Source organism: Canis lupus, chromosome 14, assembly GCF_011100685.1.
Source record: "Canis lupus familiaris isolate Mischka breed German Shepherd chromosome 14, alternate assembly UU_Cfam_GSD_1.0, whole genome shotgun sequence".
NCBI lineage: Eukaryota > Metazoa > Chordata > Mammalia > Carnivora > Canidae > Canis > Canis lupus.
In genome coordinates this window covers 47,994,092-48,019,643 of record NC_049235.1, presented here as the reverse complement: position 1 = coordinate 48,019,643, position 25,552 = coordinate 47,994,092, and the positions used below count along the sequence as shown (strand labels likewise).

The 25,552-nt window shown below is 44.8% G+C and overlaps 1 protein-coding gene across 1 annotated transcript in view; it reads left to right on the top strand.

The window, feature by feature from the left end:
* The window catches only part of AOAH (acyloxyacyl hydrolase), a 161,559-nt gene extending 136,537 nt beyond the window's left edge, over positions 1-25,022 (top strand). Inside the window, 6 exon segments of the mRNA XM_038557345.1 lie at positions 1,324-1,496; positions 7,993-8,051; positions 8,140-8,199; positions 9,685-9,781; positions 15,075-15,151; positions 24,714-25,022. Coding sequence (XP_038413273.1) covers positions 1,324-1,496; positions 7,993-8,051; positions 8,140-8,199; positions 9,685-9,781; positions 15,075-15,151; positions 24,714-24,842 — 595 coding nt within the window. The 3' untranslated portion in view covers positions 24,843-25,022.
* The last annotated feature ends 530 nt before the right edge of the window (positions 25,023-25,552 follow it).

Here is a 25,552-nt window from a genome sequence, read left to right as displayed (position 1 = left end):
TCCCTTCCTTCTATGTCATTTGTGCCTTGGGTCCAGCCTGTGAGTAAGAGACTTACTTCTGGTTTGGAATCTCTGTTAAGCTCCTGAAAGCTGCCATCACAAAACACCACAAACTGGATGACTTCAAACAACTCTCAGTTCTGGAGGCTCGAAGTCCAAAATCAAAGTGTCAGCAGGGCTATGCTTTTTCTGAGGGGTCTAGGGGAAAACGCTTTCTTCTCTTTTATGCTTCTGGGGAGGTAGGAAGCGCTCTTGGAAATCCTCAGAATTCCTTGGTTTGTGGAAACATATTCCAGTCTCTGCTTCCAGCTTCACATGGCTTTCCTTTCTGCTTGTGTGTCTGTGTAATAACACCTCCTCTTCTTGTAAGGACACTTGTTTTTGGATTTAGGGCTGTCTCTAATCCAATATGCCCTCATCTTTACATTTGCAAAACCCTTATTTCCAAATAAGGTCACATTCTAAGGGGAACTATTCAACCCACTATAGGATCATTATGTAAATTTGGAATTTTAAGGACCCAAAATAGGACCCAACTTCTTATTCCATTTAGGTTAATAAAAGGCAGTTTAAAGGGTAGATGGAAATCTTAGAGAATTCTACAATCTCTTCCTAGGTTAATGCAGGTTAGTATCTTAACTCATACTTGATGTATTCCTTAAAGTGGGTAAATTCAAATTCAATGTAGAAAAGAGGGATGAAATATGGATACATAATATGATTTTATTTCTCAGGAAAGTTGTATTTTCCTAACTGTGATGTATGTGAAACTTTTAGAGACAAAGTTACAGATCTCAAAGTGTCAAACAAATAATACATAATACCAGACTCCTTTGATTTTTTTCATCTGAATGTATCAGGCTAGATACACTGTGTATATCAGGCTAGTGGTCAGGGTAGGTAAGGTCATACTGCAGGAACAAACACCCTCAACTCTTGGTAGCATAAAGCAGCAAACATCTATTCATCCTACCTTGTGGCCCAGGGATCACCTGGGACTGTATGGCACCCATGGTGATCGCCAGGCCTCTATTCCAGGTCTCAGATTAATGAAGCAGCTCCTATATAGAACCTTGCCCAGATTCATGGCAAAGAGCATTCTAGAAGCTCTCATATCACCAAACATGACACACATCACTTCTGCTCACAACTGATAGGCTAGGTCAGTCACATGGCGCATCTAATCACAAGAGGGTCAGGAAGCCTAACATATTTTGCAAATAGCAACAGTAACTACTACACTGTGTATATGGGGCAGGGGATCATGTATGTGTATGCATTTATCCCATCGACTAAGATATTTTCTGTTTCTTTCACCAACAGGAAAGTTGACCCAGTCCCAGAAATGACCACTCCGGAGAAATTATACTCCAGTATCATGCAGACTCTGAAGTATCTAAATTCCCACCTGCCCAATGGCAGCCATGTTATTTTATACGGCTTACCAGATGGAAGGTTTCTCTGGGATAATTTGCACGACAGATATTATCCTCTCGGTATTAGTTTGAAGATACTTTTACTCTTTAACAATGTCAGTTATACATAATTCAAGTATATGTAGTTCAAACCATATAGAAATACACCCAAAATGCCACCACAGTGCATAGGTTAGAACTGGTGAAGGCAAGAGCCCTGAGGTATGGATCTAAATGGTCAGTATCCAAAGATGGTTAGAACCAGATCCAAAGTCAGAAAGGGCAGAAATTTTTAATGTCGAATTAGGACAAATTGAAGAGTAAGAGTCTAAATCAGGAAACTCCTTTAAAGAAAAGTAGTATCTAGAATGAGCAGATGAAGCTCAAGTCAAAGGGGATTTCTCCAAACCTCAATGGTGAGTGCCCCCTGGTGGCCGGAATTCTTCTACAGGACACATCCTCCAACAGGCTTGCTTCCTGCTTCTACTCTCTGTTGGCGCCCTTGGCTCTGAAATGCTTGAAAGATCTCCAGAAACTTACAATAGCATCTCTAGCATTCCAGATGCTTTATGCACATTGTAAAAGTAATAGTAATAGTAATTCACATCACGGAGGGCTGCCATGCTGATCCTAAAACAATCCTGTTAATCCGATTAATGATGTTTTCATTAATTCCATTTTTTAAATGAAAAGCCTAAGACTGGGAGAGGCAAGTGGTTTGCCAAATGTTGCGTAGCTTATCGTATATGTAATCTGGGTGTAGTAGGGCTGTGTGTGTGTGTGTGTGTGTGTGTGTGCTTGGGAGGGAGATTGGTCCTTTCAAAAAATATGTATTATGTGCCAGGTGTTGTTCTAGGCGCTGCATAATCATCAGTGAACACAATAATGAAACACCCCTGCCAACATAGGCTTGTATTCCAGTAAGACTATGTCAGAGGATGTTAGGTGTGACTAGAAAAATTAAGCAGGGAAGCAGGCAAGAGGGATAGAGTGCTGGCCTCAGCCCTCTCTGACAGGCATCTGCAATGTGAGGCCTGGGTACCCTCCCCTCAGCTCCATATCAACAACACCCTCCCTGGCCCCTTCCCTGGTATTGCCATAGCCTCCTACTTAGCCTGACCTCCTCCTTAGCCTAGGTTATGCAGTGCCTAGAACAACACCCTGCTAGGGTGTTCTGGAGCTCCAAGAAGTTTCTAATGAGTCCAACAAGCAATTCAAAGGGAAAAAACCTGTAATTCCTTCCTCAGTGCCCACCTTAAGCGATGGAGGTGGAGCGCTTTTCCTTGCATTAATAACTTCTCTATACTTCTCCAATCTCCTCTTCTCTTCCCACCCCGTAGTCCCTGCTCAAGCCAACCCCCCAACCCACCTAACGTCCCTCAGGAAGCTCCACACCACCTCACACATGAAAAGAGCAGGTTCCCTTTAACCAGCTCTCGAAGGGCCCTGGTCCCTTCACCAGGAGGACAACAGTAAATACCATTGGCTAGGCTTCCCACCAATAAGACTGAAGTCATCTTTCCTCCTTAGTTACCAAGTGCACCACAAGTATCATTATCATCCAAACAAAACACTGTCCAGCCTCTCACAAGGAAAGCATATTCCTCCTGTTTCCGCAGCTTTGACCGTGACCCTTAGAAATAGTAACACGGTCACCAGAGAACTTGACTCCATCCTTGAACACACAAAGGACAACCACTTGGGCCAAGAATGTCTCTCTGAGCCATTGGGGGTGGAAAACTTCAGTTCCCCCAATAGATGCTGTCAGATTCCTAGATTCCTCCTATACCAAGAACGCTTGGAGAAGGGAAGTTGAGATCAGGAGAGATGCATTTCCCATTTACTCTATCACTTTAATGGGGTCTTGACTTTGGGTTTTCTGACTCCAAATCCCATTCTCTTTCCATGACCTCTGGTCAGACTACTCCATAAATTCCCTCAGAGATGCCACATGATTCACTTGACTCAACCACAGTAGGTAATAATGGCACCATACAATCTGGAAGGAAGCAAGGGAGGGAAAGAAGGTGACTGGGGAGACTCATCAATCATTCTGGTGGATCCTCTAGGCCAGTGATTCTCATCCCACCCCTACTCATTATCACAACTGGAGAAGCGGTGCGTAGAATCCAGAGATGCTCCTAAATACCTTGCAGACAGCACAGGACGGCCCCGCCGCTAAGAATATCAGTAGTGCCGAGGCTGAGAAACCCTGCTTTGGGCTCTGTCTTGACCTCAAATGGCCTCTACTGGCCACTAATCAGGCACTAGCATTACACAGCACAAAAGAGTTAGAAGGAAAAGGTAGAATGAGTTTCTTCTATATAAACAACCCTGGTTTGGGGGGGAAGAAATCCAATTAGGAAGAAAGTTGAAACCATCTAAAATTTGTTTAATGTTTTTAAGTTATTATTCATATGCCTAAATTATCCCTGCTGCCTGGTTGCCATGGGAAATAAATTATAAATTCCTCAACGAAGCATCAGTATCCTTCCTAGACAGCCCGGGGAAGTAGGTGGGATTTACCCAGATTCCCCAATTCTCCTTTGGCTGGCACGTAACTCTCATAAGATGAGAGGTTTGCAGAGACGGCTCGTTGTCCTACATACAGCTCAGTACAGCTCTGGCTTCAAATCCAATCCTTGGACCCTTACTCCCACCAGACACGAGCCAGCAGTAAAGCAGGTTAATGCCAGGCCGGTCTTGGGGTTTGGCCGCTCTGCGTAGGTTAGGGTAGGTCTCATCTTAATCAATAGCCAAATACCAGGTCTGATTCACAGGGCACGGTGCTAAGGGTTGTGTAAGCAAATAAACAGGGTTTTCCTTTTTTTTTTTTTTTTTTTTTTTTTGGTTTTTGAGCCTGAGAAGCATGGTGATGATGCTCTCTAGACATGACTTGAGCCACCCATTAGGATTAAGAAAGAAGTCGGGAAGCAGAAGGAGTCAAGCAGTACTCCTGGGTCAGTGTTATATTTTCTGCTGCCTCTGTAGGACAGGTAGGAACTCAGACTGCTGAAATCCACAGCACCCCATCAGCAGATAATGGAGGCCCAGGGCAAGAATAGATTCCTAGCTCACCCCTGCCAAGAGGAGAGGGTAATAAATCCCTCCTAGCATCTCTTAGCCATGTTTGAATCACTACCCAGTCAAAGCCTGGCTCCCAAGGGCTGTGACCACCCCATAATCTCTACCAGTAATTAACATTCCTAGCGAGAATGTATATAGTCTCACCAGAAAGTAAGTCTCCCACATTAGGATTCTACTTACATAGGTCTTTTCAAGCTTGACCAGGGATGAGTCCTCTCAGGCACATTGCCTATGAGAAAGGCAATCTCCCCATAAATATGTCTGAGAAACCTATTATGTGCTTTGGGGGTAATGATGATACTAAAATGGAGTCTTTGTCCTCAAAAGAGACAGAAAAGACAATTCCACTGGGGAAAATACCATATAGATCCTGACAGTGAAATCAGCTTGTGTCACTGACACTGGTATAAGCTATGGGCATTCTGGAAGTTAGCTGAAGGGTGAGACTATAGTCAGAAAGTCCAGAATTTCTGGCTACAAGTAAGTGTGCAAGTAGCCCTTCCTTGAAAGGCCTCTGTCATGAAACATCAACGACAACTTCATTTTCCCCCGATTACTCTTAAACTTGAAACCTAATATATTTTAAAATACCTTGCAGTATACTTCCTGTTTTATGACTGGCTTACTCCCTGTCTGAATTCATGTGGTTTTTATACTTTCGGATGGTATTTCAAAGAGGTGTGGCAGATTTTTGTTGGTACTACGCTTTTACGGTACCTAAAATTTCATTTATAGTCCTAGCATTAAGTAAATGCCAAAGACTCTGCCCTAAAGAACTAATAATGATGGAGACATGAGCTGCTGCTATGCTACTACAGCCAGTCGTTGGAGGGACATATGGCATCCACTGGGCCACCCACTAGCTTCCCACCCCTTATGCATGCACACACAGACATGCACGCACATGCACATGCACACACACAGATCGTTCTTCAGCTCTGATCATTCCTGGGCATTTTTAACCAGCTTTCTTTACTAGATTCACTTTCTGACCAGGATGTTGCAGACACTGCCTCTTTATAGGCACAATATGTAGGTGGGATCAATCTTTATACCAGGGCTCCTTGATATGCAGAAATACTATTGAAAGTAATACCTAAAAAGAAAGAGTGAATAGTCAACTGACAGTACCAATAAGTGGAGATTGCATAAGAACTATTTTCCCTCTTCTGTCTTTGAACCTTAAGCCCATCATAAGCACTCCCAGCTGACCTTCCACATGGCCAGCCCCAGAATCACCCTAACTTCCACAGCAGAACTCCCAGAGAGAAGGGAAACCAACTCATTACATCTTCGCCAGTTCCCTCCCAACTACATCTAGCATGCCCTTACCCTATTCAACAGACCTATGTACTCACCTAAGGATTTCTCCTATATCAACCTTGTCTAATTAGAGCTAATGCCAGAGTAGCAAGAAGATGGAGGGAAAGTGACAGGGACTGGGAGAAGGCCCAGAAGGAGGACACACCTTGTGGTCTCATCCTAAGGTGTGCTGGGACCTCTGCAGTAGGACAGGAGTGAGAGAGGAGTAAGCTAGGATGGATAAGGCTATGGCTAGACTTAGTCCCTAGAGGGGACCCAGCAGGGAAGGCCCCAATATCCAGTAGCAGGACAAACTCTGGTCCCTCTGGATGGCATAGCATCCAGCCTTGGTGGTGGGAAGAGGAAGGGTGCAAGAGTGTTACTTGTAGTCAGGCCTTAGGTGCCACCACCTGCAGGTTAAAAAGACCTCAGCCACTGGGCAAGGGAAAGAGAGAAGAGCCCAATTCTCAGGGAGAGGGGAATCAGGGCCAAGCAAGTTTACAGGGCTCCAGCCAAACTACCTAAGGTTTATTACAAAGCTCCAGCCCAACAACGACAGCAACACAAAACCAAGATGGCAGAGGGAAGGCTGCAGTTCAGGGGCAGTACCGGAAGGGGGCAAGAGCGAAGTCTTTGGGACACAGAGGCTGGAGGATGGGGAATGCAGGTAGGAGGTGTTTGTCACTACAGCTGGCTAGGCTGAGACAGATGGGGACACATATAGCAAGGTAAATTACCAAACACACACACACACACATACACACAGAGGCATGCATACGTAATAGAGGGAAAGAAGCCTCAGTGGTGGAAAGCAGGATCTTGGAGAAAGATGTGAGCTCAGGGCTCCATGTTGAGCATAAAATGAGAGCAAAACCAGAAGCAAGTGACTTGGGATTCATCCAAAATATGAAGATGCAGGCACCTTTGGAGAACAGAGGAAGCCTGGCGTGTCATTGTGACTTTAATGGCGATAATAAGCCTGTGGCTTTCCAGTCTTGGGAGTCACTCACCCACACAGAAAGAGAATATATATTTCCTCTATGACAAGAAAATTGAATCTATCTTTCAGTCTAACTGATCTGAGGTATAAGTGAAAAATAAGACTGTGTTCTATCACCTTCAATCTTTCTCTTCGCTCTGAGATAGGTCCTATTATTTTCCTTTATTTTTTCAAGCGTGAGAGAAGTGTTAATGGATAAGACATCAGTCATTCACCCCTGAGATTTGAGAGGGCCTGGGTTTTGTGTCTCAGCCACAGCATGAAAGTCGAATGGCCTCCAGGGGTGGATAGGCTGGGAGGTGGGGGGAGAGGGGAGGTGTGTGAGAAAAGAAAAGAAATACCCCCACAGATCCTATATCTACAATCGATGTTTGGAAAGACTCTGGATGAGCTCACATATGGCACTTAACACTTTTATTCCTTTAAGTTTTATCTTTGTAGTAATTTCTACACCCAATGTAGGGCTCGAACTCACAACCCTGAAATCAACAGTTGTGTGTTCTTCCAACTAAGCCAGCCAGGTGCCCCCACCTTTATTCTTATGTACCTCTTTAACCTGCACCAAAATATAAATTAGAGCATATGTAGTAATTAGGGCTCAAATAAGACAGGCACTGGGCGGTGAAGGGATATGAGGTGTTGTCCCTCTCCATCAAGCAATGTTGGAGGCTTTCAGTCTACCAAACGGCCGGGCAGCTCATGGGCAGAACTTCAGACGCCCAGACTGTCCTGGCAGGTCCTCAGCATGGGATAATTTGGCAGCCCTTCGTGTTACGTAAAGCCAAAAAGGAGGCTTTGGCCACCTACCACCTTGAATGGTCTCTCTACCCTATGGGAACTTGGCATCTCACACCACTGCCCTGAGAAAGCCACTGCTCTGCAAGGCCTTTGTTAGTGGTGTTCCAGCCTGTATGGTGCCTTTGTAGCCTCTACCTGGGGTCCAGATTAGGGCAAGAGCTTGAGATGGGAGTAAACTCCCTAGGGCCCCTCCCCGGCTCGGTCTGATTTCCAGGGCGCTCAGAAAGAAGGAACACTCAGGCATCCTTCAAGAGCAATGCTGCATGAGAAATGGGGGCAGGTCCCTGGAAGCGCCACCCTTTGGCAGGAGAGGCAGGCTCACCCACAAGCGTCCCCAGTTGGCTGCCAGGTCTGAATAAGTACAACACAGCAGACCTCTCTGTCTTCCAGGCCAGCTAAATAAGGATGTGACCTATGCGCATTTCTACTCCTTCCTGAACTGTCTCCAGGTGAGCCCACGCTGACTTGTTCCAAGGCCGCCTTCCCTGTCACTGGCGTTGTTCCTCTGTAATCAAAGCGGTGTTTTCTTACTCTCAGGTCAGCCCCTGCCACGGCTGGATGTCCTCCAACAAGACGCTCCGGACTCTCACTTCAGAGGTAGGACTCTAGCAGGTCCTTTGATACCATCTTTGATCATTCTTTCCTGGTGTTTACTGCAGCATTTCTGCTGGGAATGGGATTTGGGCAGGGGAATGGCCTCCAAGCTGGTGAATAAAAACATCAAACTGCCAGGGTGTTCGAGAAGCCAAGAGAATGTGGGGTGCCCTGTCCCTCTCTTTCTGCCTCGCTCTGGGTCTGTCTCCGTGTGTGCCTCCGTCTCTTGTACGCACACATACGTGTACACACATACACACCTTTTAAAGCTGGTCCGAGCCGTACTTGTAGAGGTAAAGAGGTGTGAGCAAGGTTAGGCCCATGGATGACTGGCATTCTCCCAAGGTGGGCCAGGTGCTCCGCAGCCCTCCTCTCTTCACTGAGGGGATCCAAGGCTCATGTATTTCTTTCACAGATGGTGAATAATGTCTTTGCAGAAGATTTACTGATCTTTTTTTTTTTTTACAAAAGGACTATATTTCAATTAAAAAAAAAAACTTGGGGGATATAAAAAAGCTGAGCATAAAGAATGATAACAAAAATGTCCCCAAATCGGGCAGCCCGGGTGGTGCAGTGGTTTGGTGCTGCCTGCAGCTCAGGGTGTGATCCTGGAGACCTGGGATCGAGTCCCACATCAGGCTCCTTGCATGGATCCTGCTTCTCCCTCTGCCTGTGTGTGTGTGTGTGTGTGTGTGTGTGTGTATGTATGTCTCATGAATAAATAAATAAAATCTTTAAAAAAAAAAAATTTTCCCCAAATCCCACCACCCAAAGTCAGTTGTATATGTGTCTTTCGGATACTATAGGTTCAGAGGTATTTGCAGGGGTTTTGCCTCCGTAATATCAGAGTACACATATTGTTTGGTGCCTTCTGATGTTCATAAGTTAATAAGCTATTCCTCCCCAGCATAATCTTGTAACCACTTTAAAGTATACAGCGTATGAATGTGCCATGATTTATTTCACTCCTTAGTCTTGGCCATAGGGGTAGTTTCCAATTTTTCACTGTGAAAAATAGCACTTTGATGAACCTATGTGTGTGTATATCTATATATTTCTTCCTAAACCGTGTCTACTTCCTTCCAACAAATTCTTAGAAAAATTATTGGGTCAAAGGGTATGGCACGTTTAAGGCTTTGATCCCTACTTCTAGATCGCTCTCCAGAAAGGCTAAACAAATTGACATTCTCAGTCACCTCTCCCAGGGCGATATTCCATATTATCATGGTCATTCATCATCTCTTCGCCAATCCCATGGGAAAGAAGTGATATCTTATTCCTTTAATTTTCATTGATTGATTCCTATTGAATGTTAACAGTTCTGTGTGTTCCTTAGCCATTTGTGCAAGACTAGAACTGAAGGAGCAGAGCATCCCTCTGCTGCTGGCTCCAAGTGGGGAGGGGGGGGAGGCAAGGGCTAACCATTTCTTTGTGCTGCCCACTAACATCTGGATTTTATGGAATTCTCCCTATTTCCTTTATATTCAGAGAGCAAAACAACTCTCCCATACACTGAAAAAAATTGCAGCTAGCAAGAAATTTACGAACTTCGATCTTTTCTACGTGGATTTTGACTTCCAGGAAGGTAAGTTTTGCCTGGAAAACTTATTGACGCAAGACAAAAGTAGCCACTACAGTTTAGAGCCTGACTTAGCAAAGCGTTTACAAGCCAACGTGCAGTAGCTTGGCCAGGGTGGCTCCTGCACATGTTGACACCAACAGCTCTTAGTATCGAAAAAAATGATAAAGTGTGAGACCCTTTCAGGGAGGGAGGAAGCTTACCATCACCCCATTTCAAGATCATTTTAGAATCTCTGAAGCAACAGAGCCAATGACCAGATGGAGAGAGCTTTGGGCTGGGAGCCGCAGATCCATGGAATGACCTGGTTCATTCTTGCCAGTCCAGCAATGCTCCGCTTAGATGCTAAAGATGAGTGTGGCAGGAATGAAGGATGATGAGGCAGTGCTTCCCGTAGGGACACTGAATTACCTAGGGACTCGATGGCCGTGCAGATTCCCAACCCCCACACATGAAATAACTTATCAGAGTCTTCAAGGAAGGGGCCTTGGATTTGCCGGTGGCAAGGTGGACAACCCAGATCCCAGCTTTCCAGAAAGAACATCACTATTTCTTTCCTAGCATTGTGTCCAAACACAGGGGGTCACTGATGAGTGGCCACACAAAAATAGGCATGATTGTTGGAGCTACTGATTTATTCTTTACATCTTGACTCTGAAAAATTGTCATTTATTGACTTTAATCCTCCCAGTCTCATTTTCATTGCTGAGCACTTGTTATACAAGAGAAAAGCCTCCTGTTGATGGACTGCCAGCTGAGATGATGCTAATGGAAGGCTTTACAGTGTATGCAAATGATGGAAGAGGTCTCATCCAGAGTTTATCATCTCTCTCTCCCTGCCACCAACACCCCCAGCCCCAGCATCTGGGATGAAGCAGATGGCCATCATGAATTATCAAATTTTACATTAGCTGACACGTATTGCATTGCACACTCTCGTACTTCAATCCTGAACAGCTTTTCAACAGGACTGATCTCCCTTAACTAGATTTCCTGCCTAGGTGATACATAATTCTTTCCTGGGGAGAGACATTTTGATAAATAACCTCTCATTAAAATGCAGAGCTAAGGACTCATTAATGAATTCCTGGTAAACAAATGCACCACCAAGTGATCTTTGATGATCATCAACCTTGAATATAGATAAAGTTATTAAAAATATAATAATGTCTAACATTCACATGGGACTTTTCATTTTCCAAAGTAATCTCTAGCTCGGTCATTTATTGTCTTTGGGAATGTAGGCAATTCCCTGAACATGTCCAAACTCTCCTTTCCAGACCTGGAAATGGAGTTACCATATCTACATAATAAATCTTTGTCATGATTGTATGGAAAAAGTGTGTAATTCTCCTAAATGCTGTGCCTGGCACATAGCCAGTACCCAGGAAAGAGGACTGTCCTCTCACAGGCTTGCTACTCAATGTGTGGTTCTGGATGGGCAGCATCCACACCAGCTGGGGGCAGGTTATAAATGCAGAGCCCTGGGCTCCATTCCTAATTAGGGCCTACCTAATTAGAAACTGCATTTTAGCATAACCCACAGATGACCCATATGCACATTAAAATTTAATAAATGGGGCTCTGTAAAACTCCAAGATTAAGAATTTAGTTAGTCATCTGATTTTTACTGAGTCCTACTATGTACTGTGTAGGTGCCGGGAATATAGCTGTCAGAAAAACAAAACAGCCCTTATCTCCATGAAAACTATAGGCAGAAAAGCTTTACCCTTGACGCAGTACAGCCTGCTTTCCGCTGGTGACCTAACAGGTTGAAGCAGAGGCTCATCGGCCCCTTCTTGTCCTCACAGCAACAATAAATGCAGTATAAAAAGCAAAAAAGTTAAACCAAGTGAACATTCTAAATCAAGAGGCAGTGGGTCACCTTACTGAGAAGTCTCCTCCGTATTTGTCCTTACTTGGCAACAATCGTTAACAGTTTGAGGAATTTCCTGAGAGATATTTATTAGAAATAAATCTGAAGATCCAGGTTTGGTAGAGGGCCTTCCTTGCCTTCTCCATGTGTCGTTGGTGGGCACTCCACTAGGGACGACATTCAGGCCCTGGAGGGCAGGCAGGGGAACCTGCGAGCTGGGATCTGCCCCCATGGACATTGGCCACCACATAGGACTGTGCCCCTGTCCCAGCTCAGACACAGAATGACTGCGTAACCTCGAGCAGTTAAATAACCACTCTTTCTTCCCTTTTGTGTAAGGTAGCAATAACTAAACCGGGAGGGTGGGGGGACGCGGGGGCTATGTGAGGATTGACACAACACCGCAATGTAGTGAGAACTCTGTTAGCACCTACTACGTTCTTCTAGGGCTTATTATGGAAGAAGAATAAATGTTGATTCTCTTCCAGTGTCCGACCCCCCTCCCATCACCAATCATACCCCTGGACCACTCTGAGCTCCCTAGAGGAAGCTGCGGTGGAAATACATCTCATGAGCTATGTGGTCTTGTGTTACCAGACACAAAAACTGTACGGCCACTATTACACCTGCCACCTTAGTGGTCACGTGAAAATCTCCCCTCTCATTTCACTGCTGTATTTGAGCTGACTACGGCATCACAAATATCCCCATTTTCGTATGAAATTTACAGTTCCACACCCGGTGCAGGAGCAAATTGCAGCTGAGGGTCGCTGTCCCTTGAGGGTCGGCATGAGACCTCGCTGTTCTCCACTCCGACGGCGTCAGTCCCGCAGTGAAAGGCTATTGCTCATCTCCAAAGACTCCTTTTTGTCTCTTGCTGACTCATCCTCTAACTGGTTATGAGCTAAACAGAGGCAGCAATTTTTCCTCCCTTCAGGAAATGCCAGCTGGAGCAGGTGATGTCCTTTTTCTTTGTCTGTCCCACACCTCCTAAACAGAGGAAGGAAAATGCCACTTGGCTGACAAGGCCATTTTTACACCGACAGTTTAAATATACCAGCTGCCCTCTGTTTCCAAGACAACTCAATTGGAGTAAACTTGGTTCTTAGTCCTCCCCACATGTATGTGAGTAAAACAACCAATCACTTCATGGTGCTGGCCAGAAGTCAGATTCCTTGTTTTAAATATCTGCTAGGGTTGCTGCTCATCAAGGAGCTACCCGGTGTTTATGACTCTTCTGCAATGACTTCTATCGCATCCCTGAACAGCTGGTCATTGAGCTTTACAGATACAGAAACTACATCATGCGCCAAAATCCCAAGAGATCATTCACGATCATTCGAGACGTTTAAATTCAGGTCTTCTGAGCAAATAGGAATTCATTTACCTATTTTTGATTGTAGTCCCAGGTAGGAAGAAAACAGACCAACTTACCATGCTGCCCCTGCTTGCTTCTCCTCTAAAATCAATCAGAGGACACCTGGATGACTCAGTTGGTTAAGCATCTGCCTTTGGCTGGGGTTGTAATTCCAGGGTCCTGGGATCCCAGTGTCCCATGTGGGGCTCCCTGTTTAGTGGAGAGTGCTTCTGCCTCTTCCTTTGCCCTCCTCCCCTCTCATGCTCTCTCTCTCTCTCTCTCTCACTCTCTCTCTCTCTCTCTCAAATAAATAAATAAGATCTTTAAAATAAATAAAATAAAATCAGATAGTGAAGAAACAGAGACCACCAGTATTGCATTTATTCTAAGAAAGCAAAATTTCCCCCTAAGATCAACAAATGGAAAAGGGTCCCTCTGTCTAGCACTGGTCACAATACAGATAAAACCTTAACCTCTTGCCTGTGAGTTTCTGATTCTCCCTTTAAGTGTTATAATACCCATGTCCCCAGATGAGCAATGACTGGTAACCCTCGCAGACACAATAACCATGTGAAAAAATGATGTTTTTCACTCTGAATAGACTGATTGTAGCCTTGGTAACCTGCGACATTTCTTTTAATGCCTATTGGATTATTCCATATGATAAGCCCGTTCTTCTAAAGACTGGACTCCCTTGTAATGGGGAGGCGTGGAGACTCATGCAGCAGCAGAAACATGTTTCCTGGCAGGAAGGAATACGTTATCACTGCCTCCCATTAAAACCCAGACGCAAAATATGAAGGAGCGGCTCAGTGGCAGGCATTTTGCAGGTGAAGAAGCCAACAGGAATCGGTGATCCTGTGTGTAGGACTTCCAACCACCAGCAGGAACTCTTTCCTGAGCTCTGAGAAGGGCAGCAGTATTTGCAGGGAACAGGGGTTGGGTAGCAAGCAGGGGTGGCATGCCGTGATATTAGGGCTAATTACCAAAGCAGCATAGCACTGAGTCAGCTCTGTGGACAAGCTTCACTTGTGCAGGCAAGGCCTCCAGTAGAATTTCCATGCCTTCCCTGGGGGCAAGATGGGGGAAACCGAGAGGGCACACATCCCTGCTCTTGGGTCTTTATGGGGTGAAGAGTGAAGAACTGGAAAAATTGCAGCTGTGCCTGGTCCGCTCTCTGGACACCAAGGAAGTGAGGGCAGCAGGCCTCCAATATTTTTGTCTGGAGGCTCTCCAAGGATTTGAAATCTCCTTGAGGGGGTCCTCCTGACTGTATAATATTACAGTATAGAGTTAACGGTGCTATCACCTTGGAGCAACTGACATTCTCGGTCTCCTACTCCTGTTGAAGGGCAGTCTCATTGCTTTGCATCACTTTGGGGCTCATAATATTTCCTCTGTAGCCACACTCACTCTAAATGTGATGTTGAGATAATTTTATGTAATTATCCTCCTGACAAACCGTACGGTTTTTAATGGTGACTGCTTGACATATGCCGGCAGTATCTGGAAATGGCAGCCCACGAAAACGGGATGTTAACAAAATGTTTAATTTTCCCTCCTCCTCTTGCAATACTCTCCTACTGAGAAATGAGATGAGTTTCCCTCGGTGTTGAATATTTCAGAGCTCACCTTTTCCCACCGCCCTCCTCACTGCACAAACCACATTCACCCAACATCTTCATACATTTTCCTCCTGAGTTAGGTAGAAAATTAAGAAAAGAAAGAAAGAAAAGAAAGAAAGAAAGAAGAAAGAAAGAAAGAAAGAAAGAAAGAAAGAAAGAAAGAAAAGAAAGAAAGAAAGAAAGAAAGAAAGAAAGAAAGAAAGAAAGAAAGAAAGAAAGAAAGAAAGAAAGAAAGAAAGAAAGACCATACAATGGGAAGGTCATTTCCATTCAGAAAGCCTCAGGTTGGAGATAACAGCCCAGAGCAGCCACTGGGGAGAAGGCATCGGCCTGGCAGGCAGTGGGCAGCTCTGACCTCTTCCACGTGGCCCTTGCTCTCAAAGGCTGACCATCACCCATAGGAGCGTGTCTCTAACCTCTAGTTGTGTGTGTGCCCTGCAGTCACAGAGGAGTGGCAGAAAAGAGGCGGGCAGCCTTGGCAGCTCATTGAACCAGTCGATGGATTCCACCCCAATGAGGTAAGTACAGCCACACAGCGGTTGCTGAAGGCTATCTGCTGCGTTATTTTTAAGATATCGTTATGCACCCATGTGTTTATTTTTATCCCCTTTTGTTCCAGAAAGATGTACTCACATGTATAAGATAGAAGCTTCAATAAAAATAAGCTGAAAGAGTAAAAGGCAAGTAAGATAGAAATGATACCTGGCATCTTGACTCAGTGCCTACAGTTGATAAAATGTGTGTAGGGTAGTCCTGAGAAACTGCCCGCAAGAGCCTGCAAAATCAGCTCTGTTTTTCTAGGGGCTGATGTATTTTTATTAAAATAATAGTAATAATACATCAAATTTAAAAAATATCACAAGGATTCCTGGAAGAGAGACCTGTGAGCAATTTCTTCTTTGGGTCATTCCAGAAAGTACATTAGATGAGAGGAAAGCAGTGTCCTTAACAATATCCTGCAGTAAGAGCTGGTTCTTATCTAGGATTCCAAGGTACAATTCTGGAAAGCAGTTCTACTCTGGCCTCTTCACTGATCACAGTGGGGTGGAAGGTGGGGCTCCATCCCCTCCTACCGTCACCCTATCCATTATCCTAACTTCACCCAGGGAAGCTCCACTTTTATCTGTCATACATACTGGACCTGCTTGTGATGTTTCTTCATTTAAAACAAATGAAGAAGTATGGGAGTACTTCTGCCACTTTTCAAATTTTGAAAGCTGGCAATCCTTTGCAACTATAGTCTTTCTGGTCTAACCTTTGACAAGGGTGTAACCCACAGAAGCAGTTCTGGAGTGCTCTCCCAGCGGCCTTGGTCTCGGTGGCCAAGCCTGAATGGAATGGCAGTCCACCTCTCCTCGAGCTGTAGGCTCTCTGAGTACCCACCCGCAGGGCTAAGAACTGTCTCAAAAGTAACAAAAGAGTGCCACTCCATCGACAGACGTATAAACAGTGGAGTCCCACAAATGCTGGGTAAATTTGAAATGAGCATCAAATGCCCATCTCCCTGTTTTAAACAACTAAAAAAAAAAAAATCTAAGTAATGCACCTCAGAATATCTAACTTTCTTGCATATCATTTGGATCATCTAATCCAACAGAATTATTGGTTTGAAGCTGGTTAAATATTAGAGTCTGCTCCCCCACAGAATGATGGCTTTCTCTTAGAATGCTTTTTAATATGGAGACCTCCTTTCTGGCAATAATTAGGTTCTTGTCATTCCCACATATCACAGAATTTTACATTTCTGATCCTAGGGAGAATTGTGGATCTGAAGAAATGGTCAGAGAAAGAGTTAATTAGGAACAAACTAAAATGGAGAGGATCAAAAATAGCTTTGTTTTAACCTTTGGGACATACTTGTCTGATCCATCAAAAGACCATCCTGCCCCCTGACACTTAAAATAATATTAGGTTCAAAGCCTGTCAAATTAGAGCTCTATCTTGCACTCAAACAGCTTTGCCTAAAACTGATTATTGAGAACAGGGTCAAAAGCTGAAAATTGGGGAGTGTGTGGGGGTGGTCAGGGTGGCAGTGTACCCAGCAGGCTTAGTCAGTAGAGTATGTGACTTTTGATCTCAAGGTCATAAGTTCAAGTTCCATGTTGGGCATAAAGCCTTCTTAAAATGAATGAATGAATGAATGAATGAATAAATAAATAAATAAATAAATAAATGCTGAAAATCAGTGTGTGCCATAATCATATGTTATCCCTGAGAGATTTGTTCATGTGCTGGCAGCAGATGATAGTGTGGTGGACCACATCCAACGTGAGCAGCAATGGATGGCCATGCTTAAAACATGTCTACTTATCATGTACATTGAGCTGAAGAATCTGGACTGCAACTTGCCGTCCAAAAATGTTTATTGAGTCCCTACCCTATATTGAACATAGTGAGAATTCAAGAGTGAACAAGAAACTGCCCTTGCCATGTAAGGAGATTATAGTCTTGCCCTTGCCATGTAAGGAGAGAGATTATAGTCTAGAGGGAAAGAATGACAAGTACACACATAATTAAATATAACGTGGTTGGTGCCTCCAGTTGTGTGAGCACGGTGCTATGGGAGCACTATATGGGATGGGACTGGAAAGAGAGATGTTTGCAAAAGTTTTCAGAGACGCTCCCTCAGAACTAAGACCAAGAGCTAGTCAAGTGCACGTTGGGTAAACGGGGTACACAGAGTGTTATGAGCAGAGGAAACTGCTTGGGCCAAGACCTGAATGCAAAAAAATAAAGCCAAACAAAAGGAAACACCCCAGTGGGACACGTTGGAGGAAATGAAAGTGCTGCTAGTACGGCTGGGACATAGAGTATGACTATGGGGTTGAGAGAGAGGAATCAAGAGAAGTATCCAGGGACCAGATCACATAAGGTCTGTAAGGGGTTTGACCTTTTTCCTGTGGGAAAGGAGGAACCATGAAAGGTTCTTATACCAGAAAGAAAAATAAGCAGACTTGTGGTAGCAGCTGGAGAATGGTGTGGTGGGGTCCTTCGAGAGGCTGGGAGACTGCCTGGAGGATGCCTCTGTGGGTGAGAGGGGATGGCTCAGGGGAGTGGGGAGGAAGAGAAAGGTCCGCATGGGAGAGATTCACACAGTTGAAGCAACAGAACATGGCCATTTATGGGACGTGAGAGTGAAAGAAAGAGATGCTAAGCATGACACTTCTTTTATGACTTGGGAAATTGGATAGATGATTCTTTTGCTCTGAGGTAAAGAACACAGAGGGTGGGGTGGTTTGAGAAGGAGCTTGGCACATGTTGGATTAAAGGAGCCTGCAGGACATCCAAAATGGAGGTGTCTCTTTAGCAGATAACACATAAGCTTAGAGCTCAGGAAGGAATCTGGGCGGAAGCTACAGATGTGAGCACACCAGGATAGACTTGTGACTTGAAGCCTTGAAGAGGAGCCTCTTGGTGTACCTGTAAACTTCCCCCCAAATGATGCACCTTATAGCAGGGGCAGCATTAATGGATCCTTTTGGAACCTTATGTTACTATTTTAAAAGCTAATAACTTAAAACGGCCACACATGTGCACATGCACACACAGAAACACACACAAGCAAATGATGCACAAAATATAGGGAGCTATAGGAGTCCATATCTCTTCCATCTTAAAAGAGCCAGATGGGCAAGGTTAGTCTAAGGACCTCATGCTAATAAGATGGACATAATAACACCAACTAAAAAAAAAAAAAAAAAAAACCAACTAAAGGAGTAGACTCAGGCCAGGCCATGTTTAAGTGCCCTCCCGCCAATTCCTGTACATCGGAGCAAAAACAGCTGGTACTGGCCCTTTACCATCAGGGAGGAAGCAGGCTTTATCTTATTGGCCTATTTCTTCTCCCTGTAAGAGAAATAGCAGAAGTGTTCATTCAACCACTCCAATTTTCTTAAGAAGACAAGTTTAATTAAGTAGAAACATGAGTTGTGTTGAACAGTTCAAATTTATGGTTGATACATTCTAAATTTTAACCAAATTCTATTATGTAAACTCTTTGCTTATATTTTAATGGAAAATAACCAGGCTTAGAAAAAAATCTTGACATAAACTGACAACCACTTTACCTTTCCATCTCATTCCCCAAATGTAGAACCAGAATTTTAAAAAACATCTTCTTCAATATGAGGGAGAGAAGCAGGTTATAATGCTGGACTTGACAGTTGATGGGATTTGGTGGGTGGGAAGGAGATGACTCATAGGATTGGGCATCTGGATGAATAGATGTGAAAAATACCAAGTCAAGGAACCCTGAAGAGGAAGGACTAGGTTTCGGCATTCTGGATTTGGGATGCCTACATGATATCCAGATGGAACTGTCTAAATCACCATTAGATCAAGCTGATGGTTTCTGACCTCAGGAGAGGAGCCTGGCCTGGAGACACAGGTTTGGAAATCATCAGTATCTGGTTGAGAACTGGAAACATTTGCGGGAATGAGCTTGGCCAGTGGGATCAAATTGTGACCTTTGCCCATCATGGAAGGACCTACTGGAGAGGAAACCCAGGAGATCATTTGATGCCTCCAGTAAAGAGCAGGTATAGTAGAGAGGGGGAGAAAACAGCCAAACTTCTGACCAAATGGAAAGAAAGTTTGACTTACAGAAAAAAATGATATTGCAAAGACCCAAGACCCAGATCTGTGGCCTGCAGGAGCCATAGCAGCTCTATTAATTCAAATACTCACTTTTTAAAGCCTCTGCAAAGTTAAACCTCTGAAGAGATACTTTAAAAGATCTCTGGGCCTAAAACCAGACGATAGTAAACAGAAAATGTTGGAAGAGCCACAGACATGCATCAAGTCCAGTTTCCTTGGCTTCTCCTAGACCACCCAGCTACACATCCCTAAGGCCCCCTGCCTTAGCAGCTTTGCCCAGCAGAGCTCTCTGCAAGACCACCTCCTCTCCTCTTAGGATGCCAGGAGCAACTCAAACCATCCTAAAACTCTTCCTGAGAGCAATAAATTCTCCATGACACCCACTCCCCTACTTTATCTTGAGCTCTGAACCTGTATGTTGCTGGAGGCAGACATAAGATACTGATCAGTGGATTGGTTTTAAATTATATATAGATTAGGTTTTAATATTTATTATCTATATAATTGGTTATTAAATGTTAATAAGCCTCTAGGTCTTTGTTTATCTCCACGTATAATCCCCTGGGAGCCCAGGGTCCTGAGTGGATTTGTGGAGTCCCTCAAAGAAGGAAGCGTTGCTGGCAGGGGGGAGGGTGGAGAGGAGGGCCTTCTGGGCCAGGAAACCCTCAAACACAGTCCCTTTCTGCTGGCCCTGCCCGTGCACCAGGGACCACTTCTCTTCAGTTTGCTTTATACATAAAGCCAACTAGCAGCAGTGGTTCTGAAATGACACACTGGGTCAGCACAGGGGAGCTAGGGCTGAAAATTTACATTTTCCCATAGATGTAAATGTTTAAATATATCTTACACTGTTGTCATGTTGTTGGTTTACAAATTTAAAATTAATTGGGACAAGGGCTCTGGGTGGCTCAGTCAGTTGAGTGTCTGACTCTTGGTTTTGGCTCAGGTCATGACCTTGGGGTTATGAGATTGAGCTCCCGCTCAAGATTCTCTCTCTCCCTCTTCCTCTGACCCTCCCCCTGCTTGCTTGTTTGCACTCTTTCAATCTCTCTCTTTCTCTCTCTCTCTCAAAGAATAAAAATAAAATTAATTGGGACCAAAAGTAACCAGGTCCGATAGACTGTATTTCTGGGCTGATTAAGAGCCCAAAGAAGCAGAGCCATGCCTTCTCTGTGGTAAGGGCTTCCCTGCAGGCGTTTAAAAGCAATCTTACCAAGATAGCCCAGAAACGTTCTTCCTACAGGAAAAATAAATTCAGAGTGTATTTTTAACTTTGGTCTCATAAAACCCCAGAGTTAAATTTAGCAAGGGTTCAACTTAAAAGGGATCAGGGATAAGTTTTTGGTGAAACCTATGCAATCTTGTTTTGGATTGCATTTTTTTTTTTTAATATTATAGAAAGGTAGTCACTATTTAGAGTTTGATTTTATAGTTGTTTTACTAATGGGTTCTATTTTTGTAACAAAACACATAAAATTAGTTTATGAAGTAGGAATGTGAAGGAACCCTGGATTATGCCCAGCGGTGAGCACTGCTGGGCTTCTGCTGTGTCTAGGCGTGTCTCATGAATCTGTCGAGTGGACCCAAAGGAGTATATTTCCTTGGAGGACCAGACGCTCTCCTGGAGAGGAACTCAGCATAAGTCCAAATATGGTTAAGCAAAGAAGCGTGGCTCAATTTAAAAACTATCATTGGAAGGGAGAGACGGTCTAAAAGCCATATGGTGGCTGTTATCCTAAACCGTACCAGGTTCCTACCCTCCTGTTCCCCTCTCCCCAGACTCATGCCTCAATCCTGGGGGCCTTGGGGGCTGCCAATAAAAACTGAACGACCTGTTTCACCAGGCTCCTTAAGACAACAGGGTGTTGAGTCACCCCGCTTTGTTGCGCCTTCTGTGAGAATTTCACAGAGGAGCCTTCACAGTGGACCAGTGACCGTCACCGTGGGCACCTTGATGGCTTCTGAGCAGCAGCAGCAGGCACCCAGGTGGGTGGCAATTTCCCACAAAAGCACTGGGGCTGCAGGAGAACCTGCAAAAACACCACCAGTGCTCCTCAGGGGCGGACCTAGCCAGAGGAAGCAGCACACCCGCTGGAGTTGGCAGTGGTGTCTGGACAAGAGCACACCACCCACGGGCAGCTCCCTGGACTCACTGCAGCTGGGGCCCGGCCAGAGCTTACAGGCAGCCGAGTCAGCTCCAGAGGAAGAGATTCTTAAGGGCCTCAGTTAACCAGAAAGTCTCACTTAACCAGGGCCCCCTATTCCCCAGCATTCTGCTGGACCAGACGTCACCCCATGCATGTGTCTGGTAGGGTTCGTGAGCAACACAGCCCAGGAACCCCTTCCAAGCCGCGGAGGCTTTGTGCTCTGGCAGGAAGAAGCTGTCTCTGTTCCCCCATCCTGAGGACACATGTTGGGGAGACGTGTGACAAAAGTCTCTCCCGGTGAGATAAATTAGCTTGCGCCCATCTGATGGAATACCGTGCGCTGAATGAGAACAATGATTTAGATCTACCTTTAGTGACACAGAAAGATGTTTGTAATATAGAGCAAAGTAAATAAAAGCAGACTACAGATTGTGGGGGCGATTACTCAACTGTATGCGTTTGTCAACACTCACGAAGCTGTTTATCACAAGAAGTTAATTCCACTGTGTGTAAATTAGATCTCAGAAAGAGCAGACTATAAAATGATATTTACAGAAGGATCCAGTGTGCGCACGCATGTGTGTGTGCGCGTATGTGCGCGCCCGTGCAAGGCTCTCCGCCCCACGTGAACGTTGGCTACCTCGACTATAATTACAGACGACTTTCATTTGCTCTGTTTTCTCTTTGTGCTTAATTGTCTTTTCAGATTTTTCTCAGATGAGTAGATATTGCTTTTGGGCTGTAGACGTTGACTAGGGAAGCACAACAAAATATTCACGTTCGGGGAATAGCTCGTTCAGAGTAATGAGGGTAAAGGGTGGCTGTGCCTTGCCCTGTGTTTCATGGGGGTCACAACAGGAGGTTGGTTATAAGAGAAGCCCACAGTAGATGCTCAGTAAGTGTTTGCCACACGAGTGAATGATCGTAGTGCGTCATTTTATCACAAGTCTCGAGTTTAATAATAACCATTCCACTCTCGCAGTGCACACTCATAAATATTTTCATCTCCATTAGACTGACAGCCAACTAATTGCTTTCAAACCAAATAGTTACCACATGCTCAGAGCTGAGCTCTTTCCTTTTAACTTTCCTCTTCTTATCCTCACCCCATCTCCCCCTTTATTAATTTAGATTGGGAAATAAATAACCACAGATGTCTTGGTTTCACATAATTGTTAGGAAGACAGCTTAGATATACCAGGGTGGAAAGGCGAAAAAACAAAACAAAACACAGCAGAAGAAGCAGTAATTTTCCACAGACCTGGCGGCAGCCTCCTTTGTTGAGAAATAGCAGGAAAAACAGCCAAGAGACCAGTCTTCTGTCTTCGAAGACACTGATTACTTAGTGCGGGAGAGATGAGCAACCCCTTCCTGGAAACCTGCTGGCCTGACAGCTAGCTTGGGGGTGGGGGTGCGGAGCGGGAGCAGAGAAGGGGGTATAGGTGTAGGCATGTGTGTGTGTGTGTCTGTCTGATGGGGGGGTGGGTGGATATGGTGTGTGTGGTGTGATGTGATGTGTATGGTATTTGGGGGTGCGTATGGGGTATGTGTGTATGTGGTGTGGGTGGCATGTTTCTGTTACACACCACAGAGATATGATCAAGATGATCAAGATTACATGGTTGGATATGTAGAATTTTGGGGTCCACCTCAGACAGCTCAGGGCCATATTAAAATACTGGGGATATTTAATGTAGCAACTAAACCGGTTCTAGTTTTTTCTAACAGCTGCTGAAACCTAACACACAATTTAGACCCAGAAAGTTCAGTTTTGTGTTTTGTTTTTTTTTTCCAGAAAGGTCTTTAAATCATTTAACTCTAGAGCCTCATTTTGCAAGCGGAAGAATTGCAGCTCAGGGAATAGAAGGGGCTGCCCAGCATCACACAGGTGCTGACGGCACTGCCTTGGAATGGCGAACGGGACCTGCCCTTTGGAGACAAGGTCCATGTGTTTCTGAATAAAGCTGGGAGTGCCCCTGGGCACCTGCTCTGAATGGTGTGTTCCTCACGAAGGCCTTCGGCGATCATATTTCTCTTTGCAGATGTAGCCAACTAGGGCCTCAAGACCTGGCCAGGCCCCATTTGCTAAGTGAGGGCATTATCTGCAGAGAAGGAGTCCTCATCAAAGGTCTGTTAATGACAGGCTGGAGGATTAGACAATCCAGAATGGATCCTGCTAACATCATGAGGACAGGGAAACCCGCAGTAAAACCAAGCAACCAGACTAGGCGTCCAGCTGGGAAAGCCAGAGACAGGCCTGTTGCGCATGAAGCCAATGACTGCTCATCCTGGCACCTGAGCCACACTCCTCGTGCTCACGGTGCCCTTAGACCCGGTGACTCTGCAGCCTCATCTCCCAGGCACCCTTGGTCTCCCACCATGCGTCCTCTTCCACACCTCTGTGCCTTTGCACAAGCTGTCCTTTGCCAGGTGCACTGTTTGGCACATCATCCATCTGAGTGAATTCCCCCTTGAATATCCAGCTCAGCCATCACTCTCTTTAGGGGAGACCTGTCGCTTCCCCCCATCCAGCAGAGTTGGAACCTCCTCCGCTTCCAGCCTCCCACAAACCCCTCTGTGGGTTTGGTGGTGTCATTTTGCATGTTTGGTTCCCTCCCTAGACCGGGAGTTCCTTGAGGGAAAGACTCATCCTGTTCATCTCCAAAACCCAAGCCTTAGGCCTATAGGAGAAATTAGCTATCTGCAGATAAATGAAAATGTGCATTTGCTATCTGTTATTAAATCAAAAAATCACCTCAGAGTTAGCAGCTCTAAACAACACAGAATTCACAGTTTCTGTGGGTCAGAGTGCTGGCACAGTTTAACTGGGTCCTCTGCTTGGGGTCTCACAAGGTAAAAATCCAGATATGTTATCGGGGTCACATCCTCATCCAGAGACTCAACTGGGGAAGAATTGCTTTCAAATTCACTTAGGTTGTTGGTAGAAAGCATTTCCTTGTGGTTCTAGAACTAAGGATACAGCTTCTTGCTGGATGTCAGCCCCTTGCTATACAGGCTTCCCATTGTCCCTTTGTCCTTCATCAATCCCGCAAAGAGAGTCTCCCAAAGCAAGACGGCCAGCAAAGCAGTCATCCATGTTACATAATCACTGAAGTGACATCCTTGCACCTTCCCCATATTCCATTGATTAGAACCGAGTGATAGGTCCCACCCACATCAAGGGAAGAGGATTATACAAAGACACATGGTCTAGGATGGTCATGAGGGACCATGCTAGAGTCTGCCCACCACACAAAGAATACAGTAAATCCTGTTGCTAAATTCTTTACTTCGTTATAATTTCCCTTTTACTCTTCCTTTGGGTTCTCTCTTGCAGGTGGCTTTGCTGCTGTTGGCAGATCGCTTCTGGAAGAAGGTGCAACTCCAGTGGCCCCAGGTTCTGGGGAAGGAGAATCCATTCAACCCTCAGATTGAACAAGTGTTTGGAGATCAAGGAGGCCACTGAGTGCCTCCAGGATATGCACTCCTGGAAAGCTCAGGGAGGCAAGAACAAAGTGCTTTTCTCTCCTCTTGGAGTCTGTCTGAATGACAACGTGATTCTGTGTGTTTCGGGGAGCAGTTCCCTCCATTTGTCCCTCAGATCACCTTCCATTAAAGTGTTTTGGATGCCATTCCAAGCAAGAGAGTTTCTGTGCCCTTCAATAGCTAATTGTTCTAAAAACAAATTAAAGGCCCCAGGGCCTTGGTTCACCAGGACTGATGAACAGTTAGAGTTGAACAGCACTCTGCTGCTGTTGCTTTAAGAGGGCCAGCAACCAGGGCTGCCCCTGGGGAGGCTGCTGGCCGGCTGCCGAGGATGCTCACAAGAAAACACAAAACTATAAATACAGAATCAGGGACAAACCTGAATGTTTATTTAGAAGGAGAAAAGAAATCACAACAAATTACGAATTTTTAAAAGTTGCCAAATAGCATAAACCTCACAAAATCCAGATGATTGAGGAAAAAAAAAATGACCATTTTCTTTAAAAGGTTTTCTTACATCCTTTGGCTGCATAATCTCATCATCCTTTCCTATAACAATGATTTGGTGATATCATTGTGTACAGAAAGGACAGAAAAGCAAAACGTGTTTCTTTTTATTGATAATTTGGAAGAATTTCTTTCAACTGCGTAAAGTTGGTAAAGTCACGTAAACTTTTAGAATTGTCAAAT